Below are 13,751 nucleotides of genomic sequence, written 5' to 3' on the forward strand. Positions count from 1 at the left end.
TAAAAAGGAATGAAACACCGATGCAAACTACACCATGAATGAACCTTGAAAACATGATGCTGAGGGGGAGGGGTCGGTCATAAAAGACCACGTGTTGTAGGATTCCATGTGCATGAATGTTCAGAAGAGGCGAATCCACAGAGACAGACAGTAGATCAGTGGTTGCCCAGGGCTGGGGGGCTGGGGAGGGTGGGAGTGAGGCTCAAGGGGACAAGATTTCTTTCTGGGATGAAGAAAATATTCTAAAATCATGGATAGCTAGGGACGCACATCTCTGTGAATATACTAAAAGCATTAAATTGTACTTTTTAAACAGGTGACTTGTATGGTGTGTGAATTATGTTTCGACAAAGTGGTTTCAGATCTTAAGAAAAACACAGTGCCTTTCCTTCCTACCTGAACAAAGTCCGAAGATTCACCACTTTGCAGACTCTCTCCGCGATTTCCCAGGCAATGCGCTCCATGAGCGGAATCATCCTCTCGTCTTTATTGTAGTGTCGGGAGATGATCCACACCATCCTCAGGGCACTCATCATGGAGGGGATTGTTTCCAAGACAACGTGAAAGCTGGATCCATGCGTTATGTTCTAGCCGGAGAGGCACATGTAAGAGAGAGAGCAAAGCAAGCCACCTTCGCCTTGGGGCCAACCGTGTAAGAAAGCAAGTAGTGTGCAGGAAATTCCCCTCTTCTTTTTTCTTTCTTTTTTTTTCTTTTCTTTTGTATTTAAAAGGTATTTTAATTAAACGCAAGGGTATTTCTGGGTTTTAGTACTTTCAGGAAAAAATGGGCTTCTGTTTAAGGTCTCTCAACTTAAAAAAAATTTTTTTGGCATCCTTTTTCATATGCTTTTCCATTCTGGTTTATCACAGGATATTGAATAGCGTTCCCTGTGCTGTACAGTAGGACCTTGTTGTTTATCCATTCTGTATACACACAGTTTGCATCTGCTAATCCCAAACTCCCACTCTTACCCTCTCCCCCTTGGCAACCACCAGTCTGTTCTCTATGTCCCTGATTTTGTTTGTTTCATAGATAAGGTCATTTGTGTCATATTTTAGATTCCACATATAAGTGATATCGTGGCATTTGTCTTGCTCTTTCTGATTTACTTCACTTAGTATGATAATCTCTAGTTGCATCCATGTTGCTGCAAATGGCATTATTTCATTCCTTTTTATGGCTGAGTAGGACTCCATTGTGTATATGTACCACATTTTCTTTAGCCATTCATCTGTCGATGGACACTTAGGTTGTTTCCATGTCTTGGCTGTTGTGAATAGTGCTGCTATGAACACAGGGGTGCATGTATCTTTTTGAATTATAGTTTTGTCTGGATATATGCCCAGGAGTGGGACTGCTGGATCATACGGTAGCTCTATTTTTAGTTTTCTGAGGAACCTCCATACTGTTTTCCACAGTGGCTACACCAACTTACATTCCCACCAACAGTGTAGGACATTCTTCTTAATTTTAAAAAAGTCCTCATTATGGGATAAAATGTTTAACAAAGAAAAGAAGTTTGAAATAGGTCTGTAGGTGCTGACATGGAAAGATAAGATTTACAATTAAAGTTAATAAAGCAATTTGCAGACACGTATATGAAGTATGGTGTGTATATACATATTATATACATATATAATTATACTATATTTAGTGGCAAGAGTGCCACTGAATGAATCAAAGCTGGCATTCTAGAGGTGACCTAGAGGTGCCAGTGTTTTCCAGGGTATGTGTCCCCCAGCAGGAAGGGAGATGATTTTGACAGCACTCAAAACTTTTAAAAAATATGGAGACTACCCTGGTGGCGCAGTGGTTAGGAATCCGCCTGCCAATGCAGGGGACGCAGGTTCGATCCCTGGTCCGGGAAGATCCAACATGCCTCGGAGCAACTGGGCCTGTGCGCCACAGCTACTGAGCTTGCGCTCTAGAGCCTGTGAGCCACAACTACTGAGCCTGCGTGCCACAACTACTGAAGCCCGCACGCCTAGAGCCCATGCTCCGCAAGAAGAGAAGCCACCGTAATGAGAGGCAGAGGCCTGTGCACTGCAGCAAAGAGTAGCCCCCGCTCCCCGCAACCAGAGAAGACCCAATGCAGCCAAAAATAAAATTATTAATTTTTTTAAAAAAATTTTTAAATATCACAAACCATATCAAAAGTCAAATGACACAAGAAAAAAAATTTTAAATAAATAAATAAATAAATATATATATATATATATATATATATATATATATATATATATACTTATTTTACTGCGTATTAGAAACAACTGGTATATCAAACCCATGACTGCACAGGTATGATTGTTTGAGGCTAAATTACACACACACACACACACACACGTACAAATTTAAAGTCAACTTAAAGAGGGACTTCCCTGGTGGTCCAGTGGGTGAGAGTCCATGCTCCCAATGCAGGGGGCCCGGGTTCGATCCCTGGTCGGGGAACTAGATCCCACATGCATGCCACAACTAAGAGTTCTCATGCCACAGCTAAGACCTGGCACAGCCAAAATAAGTAAATAAATAAAATACATATTTTTAAAAAGTCAACTTACAGAAAAGTAAGTTTCAGATGCACAGAGGGATGGAAAAATTACAAAAGTGATGCATGAGTGATGTAAGCTTGACTCTCACTGATCTCTGCAAGCCACTCATTTTGCAGAGACGATAAATAAATCTCAGAGAAGGAGATGATGTTGCCACTAACATCAGCTCCATGGCAGATTCCACTTGGACCTCAAGCCCTCAGATTCGATCACTTGTTGTACCACTTATACAGGACCACATAGATCCTTATCCGTGGACCACTCATACAGTTGTTGGACAGTTGCTTCCCCGATACTACTCTTGACGTGCTAAGTGCTTTGCAGTCATAAGTTCATTTGAACCTTCCAGCAACCATTTGAGGTAGGTTCTCTCATGATCCCAGTTTTCCAGAGAAAGAAACAGGCTCAGAGAGGTCACGTATGCAGATGTGGGATACTCGGGACCTGGGCCTGTACCTCTACAGCGCTTCACCACACACATATTAACCCCTCAGCAACACAAACAGGACTTTTACTGGTCTCATTATTGGGACAAGAGTAACGACTCCTGGCCTTGGAATATGGTACTGTGTATGATAAATCAGAGGGGAGGGGAATCCCGAAAAAGGAAATTACGCTTGCGCACTGCTGGTGGGAATGCAAAATGGTGCAGTCACTGAGGAAAAGAGTTAAACATAGAATCTTCATAGATGGTTAAACACAGAATTATCAGACAGTTAAACATAGAATCACCAGATGTCCCAGCAATTCTACTCTTGGGTATATGCCCAAACGAACTGAAAGCACAGACTCAAACAAATATCTGTATACCCGTATTCATAGCAGCATTATTCACAATAGCCAAAAGGTGGAAATAACCCAAATGTCCATCAACAGAAGAATGGACAAACAAAATGTGGTGTATACATACAATGGAATGTTATTGAGCCCTAAAAAGCAATGAGATTCTGACATATAACTACAGCATGGATGAATCTTGAAAACATTATGTTGAGTGAAATAAACCAGACACAGAAGGGCAAAGATGGTATGATTCCATTTCTATGAAATACCTAGAACAGGCAAATTCAGAGAGACAGAAATTAGAAAAGAGGTTACCAAGGGCTGGCGGAAGTCGGAGTTGTTTAAAGGGATGCTGAGTTTATGTTGGGGATGGTGAAAAAGTTCTGCACATAGATAGTGATAAGGGGTACCCAGTTATGCATTTAATGCTACTGAACTCTTACAAGTGGCTGAATAATAAATATCACGTTATATATTTTTTACTACAATTTTTTAAATGCTGAACAAACAAAAGGAAGTTAAATCCGTGTGAAATCTAGTTTACAGAGCTGACTTTCCAAAGTGCAGTGCACCCGGCATACTTTGAAATGACGTTCCACTGTGGAAAGAAACCGCACATTGTCTGAGGCCTCCATGTGCAACTTGAACAATTCAGTTAAGACAGGCTGCAGGTTGGCCACAAGCATAGAATTGGATTCCTTGATCACATCCAAGACTTTTCTGACTACTGGAAGCTTTGTTTGTTCATGGAGTGCACTTAGGGTGGCATTTCTTTCTCGCCAGAATTCAATTTCGGCCAGAGGACCATTACCCTGAGAGATGACAGGAGCACACAAACAGCATCATCATTAGTGGGGAGTCCACACCTGTGGTTGCTCCTCCAGCATCCAGGCCTCTCCTCCCAAACGCTCTAGTTAGGGGCTAATCCATACAAGGACTTCGGGGGTGGGCACTTGACCTAGGATGATCCAATCAGAGTGAAACCTCAGGACTCCAGTCGGGAATGGTAGACACTCCGTCTTTCTCTGGACAAGGTGGTATGTGGATGTGGGGTCAGAAACTATTACCAGTTGCCACCATGAAGGAAACCAGCCTGAGGAGGAAGCCCCCTCAGAGAGGAGTTTGGAACCAAGAGATTAACAGAGCAACACAGCTAGAGTGCCAGAGTCATGATCAAACCATACCTGAATCCAGAATTGCCTCTAGACTTTTCAGTTACGGGAGCCAACAAATCCTCTTTCTTATTTAAGCCAGCTGAGTTGGGTTTGCTGGTTGGTTTGGTTCTTCTTATCTTTAGCCCAAACATCCCGACCCATACACAGTATTATCTTTATCCACAGCAGAGAGTCATCTATTAGCACACTAACGTCAGAAAGCCCAAGAATGACATCTTGGGTACGTTTACTTTGATATTTTTAAGGAGGTCACAAAACAGTAAGAAAAGAGGCTAGATCGCTCAGATCCGCAGACTCCTGGCTCGTTCTCGGAATGGCAAACATGAACTGGATCAGGGATCGTCAAAAGCATTGCACACATTACCTGAGGCGTCTTTTTTATCTGGACCTCAAGAGCTACTGATATCTGATTCAACCAGTTTATCACGCACTGCTCCAAAATTTCCACGGTTTCTGGGTCAGCTGCCAGGTCAGACACCTCTCCCTCTACACTGATGCTTGGCATTTCTAACTTGATCTCACCTAGTAGAATAAAAATGGTCAGTCAGCCACTAGTTTGGGGAAAATGATTACAGACAATGTATGTTCCAGTTAATCAGCTGGCTCGTCTCTCCAGACATCAGTATATGGCCTGGTACTTCCCTGTCCTAATATTTCTGTATCTCATTCTCTTTCATTAGAATGTAACTAAAACACTTTAGATAATTAGATCACTGCTCCAGTGTTAAGCTCGATCAAAATGATTTAGCTATTTAAGATGGTCCTGAGTTTACAACCTAAGTGATGTCAATTTAAAAATTGAACAAACAGGGACTTCCCTGGTGGTCCAGTGGGTAAGAATCCACCCTCCGATGCAGGTTTGATCCCTGGTCAGGGAACTAAGATCCCACATGCCATGGGGCAACGAAGCCCACGCGCCGCAACTACTGAGCCTGCGCCCTATACAGCCCGTGCGCCACAACTAGAGAGCCCACATGCTGCAACTACTGAGCCTGCATGCTCTGGAGCCTGCGTACCACAACTAGAGAGCCCACACGCCACAACGAAAGATCCCGTGTGCCGCAAAGGAGATCCCGCGTGTTGCAACTAAGACCCAATGCAGCCAAATTAAATTAAATTAAATTAAATTAAAAATTGAACAAACAACCAGAGCTCAACAGATATTCGAGAAAGCCTCCAGCATGAAACAGACAGTCCAAGAATAAATCAGAAACAATGACTCCAGAGGAAACTGAGAGAATGTAAAGAACAGACAAAAAAAATGTTTTAATCCCAACTATTAGTCTCAGAGATTTGAGACAACATGGCATCCAGCAAACTAGAACAGAAGTTTGGAATGTATGGAAAAGGTACAATCACAGAATAAGAGGTCTTATAAATTAAAAAGACGATAGCTGATGTGAAAAGCCTAATCAAAATTTGTGAAGGTAGAAGCTAAGGAACTCTTCAGGAAAGTAGAATACACAGACAAAGAGATGGAAAATGCAAGCGAAAAGATAGGAAACAGAATCAACAGCACATATCCAACAGGAATATTAACAAGAGAAAACAAAGACAAATAGTGGAGGAAATTATCAAGAGAATTTTTCATACTGAAAGGCTAGGTCTTCAGACTGAAAATACAGAATGCTTAGCAAACTGAATCTCATAGAGTACTTAGCAAAATGAATGGAAAAAGAACCACCAAAGGTCCATCATTCTCCCTGCCCAAAATGCCCTTGCTCCCCAACTCCACCTACTCCAATGCCTTGCTCATCCTTTCAGATGAGGTCAAATGCTGCCTCCTTCAGAAGTCCTCTTTGATTCCCCCACCACTTCTCCAATATGGTCTCACTCTTCCAAGCCCTAAAGACCCTAATATCTCTCTCAAGCTCCTTATTCTGCCATAGTTCTTTGGGCACCGGATTATAAGATCCTTGAGGACAAGGATTCGTCATTCTTCATTCCTCTTTGTGTTTCTTACAATGTCCAGCTTGGTGTCTTTCATATCACGAGCAGGTAAACAAGAACGATCATAAATTAAAACAATAAAAAAAACCTCCTGAACTCTAAAATTCTTCTTAAAGTAAACGTATCCTGCTTAACTAAGGAGGAGAAAAATAAAGCCTTACCTTCAAGTTGCTGCATTGTTCTTTGAATATTACTTGCAAATTTCTGGATGTTCATTAAAAATTCATCCCGTATTAATTGAATGCTGTGATATTCTACTGCTTCCCCGGGCATGCTAGGTAGGTCTATGTCGTACTCAGAGGAGTCCAAGACTTCTCCAGATGTGAATCCCAGGCTCGCATCCTTGTGCTGACTGAAGGACAAGGCTGGCAAGAAAACCTGAAAAGCCGAGTTTACGAATCAAATCATTTGTACCATTTTTTTAGATTCCACGTATAAGCGATATCATGTGGTATTTGTCTTTCTCTGTCTGACTTACTTCACTCAGTATGACAATTCCTCGATCCATCCATGTTGCTGCAAATGGCATTATTTCGTTCTTTTTTATGGTTGAGTACAAATGAACTTATTTACAAAACAGAAACAGAGTCACCGATGTAGAAAACAAACTTACGGTTACCAGGGGGGAAAGCAGAGGGAGGAGGGATAAATTGGGAGATTGGGATTGACATGTACACACTACTCTATATAAAATAGGTAACTAATAAGGACCTACTGTAGAGCACAGGGAGGAACTCTTCTCAATACTCTGTAATGACCTATCTGGGGAAAGAAGCTAAAGGAGTAGATACATGTGTATGTATAACCGAGTCACTGTGCTGTACAGCAGACTAACGCAACACTGTAAATCAACTATACTGTAATAAAAATTTTTTTAAAAAGAAGCAAATCACACGTCATATTCAACAATTCATGCACTTAAGTTGCCTCTGGCTTTGAATACGCGATAATAGAAAGTAACAATACAGTGACAAAGTGAACTACTCCAGCCCGGAGCACAGACCTAAAGAAAGAGAAATTATATTTGACTGAGAATGGCCCAAGGGTAAAGAGTTTGAACCAAGCCTGAGGTGACTACCCAGAAGATAATACTGTATTTCTTTAGCTGCCGCCAGCCACAGGGCAGCTGAGTTAGAAACTATGGCACAGGGAAGCGAGAACTGTGTGTTAACCCATCAGCTAAGCTCCAAGTTTGTGTGAAGGTGAAAATAAAGAAGATACTGAGCACGCGGTCTTTGGGAAATTCAGTTGACAGAAGCATGAATTTATGAAATCACTTGAATACAATTACATAACTTACCCTCACATAGAAAGTGATGTACAAGTGCCCACAGGTTGGTTGGCTTCTTTGTTTGTTTGGTGGGTTGGTTGATTGGGCTGGGTTTTGATTTTTAGTTTTGCCCGTTTTTCTTAAAATTGGACGCGTCTTTCAGACTCTTTTAATCTACATGTACTTCCAATGTATTGAAGAGCCCAGAACGTTTCGAGTCTCCCAGCTTGGATTTTGCTGACTGCACACTCATGGTAGAACTCAACAAGCTCCTCTTGTCTTTTCCTGCAAATTGGCAGCTGGGTCCAGAGACTGGCTCAGAATCCCTTTGCCAAGACTATTGGTGTTTCTTCTATCAGGAGACAAATAATGTTTGGTTTTTCTCTCTTTTGGGGGGGTTGTTTTTTTGGTTTGGGGGGGTTTTTTGGCCACCCAATGAGGCATCCAGGATCTTAGTTCCCCAACCAGGGATCGAACCTGTGCCCCCTGCAGTGGAAGTGCAGAGTCCTAACCACTGGACCACCAAGGAAGTCCTCTCTCTTCCTTTTTTTCTTTTTTTTGACTTTAGCATCCATTGATGTTCAATACCTAGATCCTTCAACACGCTGAGAGCTGCACTACTGAAAGAGTCTCATTCTAAACTTTCTTTTTTAAATAGCTGAAATGCTTTTATAAAGAGACACTTCTCTTATCTACTATTTGATTATCCAGTTCATATAGAGAAGGCAGAATAAATGGTTAGAGCCTTCCCTTTATTTGCCCAATTTTCAAAAATAATAAATTGGCCCCCTATCATCCTGCCCCCTAGTTTCCCTCTCATCTCATTCTCCTCCTTCTATATTCTCTCCCTTGGTTGTTTCATCCAGTCCCTTGGCTTGACACCATGTCAGTGGCTCCCGTTCTGTAAAGGATCTCTCTGGTTGGCATGTGGAGAATATAGTGTAGGGGCAAAAGCAGAAGCCGGGAAATCTATCAGGAGCCAACTGCAACAGTCCCAGCAAAAGACAACATTGAGGTCTTCCTGGCCACCCTATCCAAAATTTCAAAAGCCCTACTTTTACCACCTGCCAACATTTCCTAAGCCCCTTCCCAGCTTCATCTTTCTCCTGAACTCCTGTCACTATCTAACACACTGTACATTTTCTCATTGATCTTGTTTAACGTAAATCTTCCTGACTAGGATGTAAGGTCTGTGAGGCACAGACCTTGACTATGTTGATTACTGCTATAGAATATAGTAAATGCTCAATAAATATTTCTGGAAGAACCCCTTGAGCTCTCCCCTGAGCTCCAGACTTATACATCCTGCTGCACACCTCAACTTGGATGTCTAGGAGGCATCTCAAGCTTAACATGTGCAAAATAGAGTTCTGGGGTTTTCCTCCAGATCCCCCCACCCCCCCCATCTCAGTAATGACCCCCAAATCTCCCTGCTTGTTCAAACACAAATCCTAGGAATCATTCTGGATGCTCTTTTCCTAAACTTCCATATCCAAGTCATCAGCAAGTCCTGTTGGCTCCATGCCCAACATATTTTTTTTTCTTCTTTGCGGTACGCGGGCCTCTCACTGCTGTGGCTTCTCCCGTTGCGGAGCACAGGCTCCGGACGCACAGGCTCAGCGGCCATGGCTCACGGGCCCAGCCGCTCCACGGCATGTGGGATCTTCCCGGACCGGGGCACGATCCCATGTCCCCGGCATCGGCAGGCGGACTCTCAACCACTGCGCCACCAGGGAAGCCCCCCAACATATTCTTGATGCTGTTTGCTTCCCGCTCCCTCCCCTGATTGAATTCCGGAGCCTAAACAACCATCATCCACCACTTGGACGTTTCCACGGCCTGCTATTAGGTCTACTGGTCCCATACGCTCTTGCCACTGCATATGTTGTTCACACAACAGCCAGAAGAAAAATGCAAACCAGATCATTTTATTGCCGTGCTTCAAACCTACCTTCCTCTCCAAACTTCCCTCACTACTCTCCAGCTGCACTGGTCATCCTTCTGTGTCTGGAGCAAGTGAAGTCTGCTCCTGCCTCAGGACCTTTGCATGTGCTGTTTTCTCTGCCCAGGATGCTCTTCCTGCAGATCCTCACGTTTGATGCCTTCACCTCATTCCCCCCTCAATTCAATGCCACTTCCTCAGAGGGGTCTTTCCTGACCACCTCAGTCCCACCCTATTACATATCCCTAATAACTTATCATTAGTGAACAAGGCTGCTTATGGGCTATTTTATTGGTTGTCTATAAAGAAAGCTCCGATGTCACCTCCCCAGAAAGGTCATCCCTTACCACCCCCCCCTGCACACACACACACACACACACACACACACACACACACACACACACGCATGCACACACGCGTGAACAGGTCATTTCTATCACATTACTAGGGTTTATTTTCCTAATGCCACCTGTCACTACCTGATATTTTCCAGTTTATGTGTTGGTGTTTGGTGTCATTCCCCCAGTATAACCTCCCATAGCACAGGGCTGTCATCTGTCCTGCTCACTGCTCCACTGTCCTCAGGGCCCATGACAGCACCTGGAATCTAAGAGCTGCTGACCACCTCTTTGTGGAATCAATGAATTAGATGGCCTTACTCTTAAACAGTGCTGAGATTCTTTTTTCCGTCCGTACTTACCTGACATATAATATCCTTCAGGAGACCAAGCACATGTGAATTTATAATTCCATACTCCAGTGTTTGGGGCATAATTTCCATAGCTTCCTTCATGTCTGTCGCCTCAGAGATGGTCTCTAAACAGGAACAGATTTGGGGAATGAAATGAGGAGGGAAGTGGACACAGATAACATTTCCAAGTGTACAGGAACCAGCTCCTCCTTCACAAGTAACTACAAAGGAATGTTCCAGGCACAGGTCAGGATACGCGCTCATTGAGAAACAAATACATGCTGAGGGTCGTGCTGTGGTTCAGAGGTTCACAAAAGCAACACCCAGGAGCCACACACACGAGCTGATCTAGTTGGAGCGTCTACAGCTGAACAAGGATAGAAACACTTTGGATTTTCTAGAAACGTTTCTTGGGCTCCTTGCTTGCTCTGTCTCCCCACTCCCAGCCATGCCTCCCCAATTCATCACGAAAGTACCTTTCAAGTCATGGGCTTTTTGGGGGTATTTTTGTTGTTTTTTTCTTTATTTTTTGGCCACACCGCACAGCTTGCAGGATCTTAGCTCCCCGACCAGGGGTCAAACCCGGGCCCCGGCAGCGAGAGCACAGAGTCCTAACCACTGGACCACCAGGGAATTCCCAAGTCGTGTGGTTTTAAAAGACAAGTTTGGGAACAGTCTACCTCTCGGCCAGGTTTTCTTTGATGTGCACTCCCTCCCTCCCCATCTCCCCACCGGCCCCCGATCAAAAAATCAGTCAGCACCAGTCAGCTCGGTAGACACTTTAAAGGTCCCTTGGACCCTTCTCTCAATCTAACTGGGAAACACAGCAAACATATCAACTGCAATTATTTCACAAGCTTCAGTCTACATGCCTTTCCCAGCATCTGTGTAGACGCGCACTCTTCTTTGCCTAATAGGTTTCTATCAGATGCTTCTTTACTGAAATAAATTTACTTCAAGGGAAACTGTAAAAACTAAGTATGAAAAAAGAAAGAAAGCTTGACATCAGTGAAAGATAACTGTAAAAAAAAATATGATGAGAGTAAACAGTAAGTCGGGGTAAATGCTGTTCCCGCCCCGCCCAAAGCTGATTATTGTTGTTACAGTAAGTCCCCTACATACGAACCTTCAGGTGGAGAATTTTCAAAGGTGCGAACGTGCATCTGGTTCCAGCAAGGAACCGGAACCTGTGCCATCAGCGTCAGGCGTGAGTGACATTGCAGCTTGCCCTCCGTCCCCTATTGCTGACGGTCCTTCAGCTCTACCATCTCCCACCCCCCTCCCTCCTCCAGTCAGTAACTCTTCCTGCCTGTTCACTTGAGGCCAGCCCCTGTGTGCCGGCTGTTGTTCTGTACTACTGTACTTTTCAAGGGTACAGATTAAAACTGCTTGCTTTATTTTTTGTGTTTGTTTATGTATTATTTGCGTGAAAAGTATTATAAACCTATTACAGTCCAGTACTATATAGCCAATCGTGTTAGTTGGGTACCTAGGCTAACCTTGTTGGACTTACGAACCAACCGGACTTACGAACGCGCTCTCAGAATGGAACTCATTCGTATGTAGGGGACTTACTGTATTGGGTTGTGATTACTGTTAAAAGGGAAGCATTGGGCTTCCCTGGTGGCACAGTGGTTAAGAATCTGCCTGCCAATGCAGGAGACACGGATTCGTGGTCCAGGAAGATCCCACATGCCGCGGAGCAGCTAAGTCCCTGTGCCACAACTACTGAACCCCATACGCCTAGAGCCCGTGCTCCGCAACAAGAGAAGCCACCGCAATGAGAAGCCCGCGCACCACAACGAAGTGTAGCCCCCGCTCACCACAACTAGAGAAAGCCCGCACACAGCAACGAAGACCCAGTGCAGCCAAAAATAAATAAATAAGTAAATTTAAAAAAGGGAAACACTGAGCTGAGATTGGCCCCTCCCCAGACAAGAACTGTAACAGGAGTAGCTGTTTAATACTGAGCCTCTATCTGTCATCTTTCTTCTTATTCCCACTCACTTGGGAAGAACGAATTACAGAAGCTCAGAGCTTAGCGGTGAGGTCGTGACCCAAAGGGCCATCAAAGTTCAAAAAAGGAAAAGAAAAGCAACAGAATGTTTGTTCTAGAATTTAGGGTATGCTATGCACAGGTTGGGAGGTAGAGGCAACGGCAGAAGAAATGGGGGAAGCGCAGTCAGAGAGAGAGGAGAGTCAGCCTGGATGGAATACGGCAAGAGGAAGAGCAAAGGGTCAGAAGAGACCAGAGAACAATCACTTGGGCAGTGCAGTGGGAATGCACAGCGGGAACATCCAGCCAAGAAGTTACCCTGAAGGATGAACTTGGCTTCTGAGTGGCACCTCTGTCTAAAATCACACAGCCGAGGGAAGAGATATGGGAACACATGTATATGTATAACTGATTCACTTTGTTATAAAGCAGAAACTAACACACATTTTAAAGCAATTATACTCCAATAAAGATGTAAAAAAATAAATAAAATAAAATCACACAGCCGGGACTTCCCTGGCGGTCCAGTGGTTAAGACTGGGCTTGCAATGCAGGGGGTGCAGATTCGATCCCTGGTCGGAGAGTTAAGATCCCACCTGCCACGAGGCACAGCCAAAACATTAAAAAAAAAAGAAATAAAATAAAATCACACAGCAACGTGGAGAAAGCCCACCAAAACTCGTCTTATAACTCAGGGTGACGTCATTTTGAATCTTCCTCTAATTGTTATAAATAGAACTGAGATGACATCAATACAGTCAATTCTCATTATTTGCAGTACTTATGTTCTATGAGGTCACCACGAACACAGAATTAGTGGATGCTGAGCCATTGTTCCTACAGGAAATATGGGTCTAGGTTCCTGTGAACCTCTGGTCACAACATTTTCATCAACCATCAATATAAGCAGACCTCGGAGGTACTGTGGTTTCGATTCCAGATCACAGTAAAGCAAATATCGCAATAAAGCGAGTCACACGGATTTTTTGGTTTCCCAGTGCAAAAGTATGTTTACACTATGCTGTAGTCTATTAACTGTGCAATAGCATTATGTCTAAAAAAAACAATGTATATACCTTAATTTAAAAATACTTTATTGCTGGGAATTCCCTGGCGGTCCAGTGGTGAGGGTTCCGCGCTTCCACTGCAGGGGGCACGGGTTTGATCCCTGGTCAGGGAACTACAATGCCACATGCCGTGTGGCACGGCCAAAAATGAAAGAAAAGAAAAACTTTATTGCTAAAAAATGCTAACCATCGTCTGAGCCTTCAGTGCATCCTAGGAGTAACTTCAAAGATCACTGATCACAGATCACCATCACGAATATAATAAATAATGAAAAAGTTTGAAATATTGAGAGAATCACCAAAATGTGATGCAGAGACATAAAGTGA

General features: G+C 43.5%; 1 protein-coding gene and 1 non-coding gene across 9 annotated transcripts in view; both read right to left on the reverse strand.

Annotated features, from left to right (window-relative positions):
* The window catches only part of DNAH10 (dynein axonemal heavy chain 10), a 148,167-nt gene that overhangs the window by 123,871 nt on the left and 10,545 nt on the right, over positions 1-13,751 (reverse strand). For 6 of the 8 annotated variants that reach the window (XM_033836736.2, XM_073789938.1, XM_033836733.2 and 3 more), the window contains 5 exons: positions 10,371-10,486; positions 6,620-6,836; positions 4,873-5,030; positions 3,915-4,145; positions 397-587 (listed from right to left, as the gene is read on the reverse strand). In XM_033836736.2, the coding sequence (XP_033692627.1) occupies positions 397-587; positions 3,915-4,145; positions 4,873-5,030; positions 6,620-6,836; positions 10,371-10,486 (913 nt within the window). Of the gene's footprint in view, positions 1-396; positions 588-3,914; positions 4,146-4,872; positions 5,031-6,619; positions 6,837-7,758; positions 8,070-10,370; positions 10,487-13,751 lie in introns of those variants that run through there. The other 2 variants (XM_073789939.1, XM_033836737.2) reach the window with 2 other exon arrangements.
* TRNAG-UCC (transfer RNA glycine (anticodon UCC)) lies at positions 8,185-8,257 on the reverse strand. Its single transcript has one exon. It is a non-coding gene; the product is annotated as a tRNA-Gly (tRNA).

This window comes from Tursiops truncatus, chromosome 13, assembly GCF_011762595.2.
Source record: "Tursiops truncatus isolate mTurTru1 chromosome 13, mTurTru1.mat.Y, whole genome shotgun sequence".
In the NCBI taxonomy this organism is placed as follows: Eukaryota; Metazoa; Chordata; class Mammalia; order Artiodactyla; family Delphinidae; genus Tursiops; species Tursiops truncatus.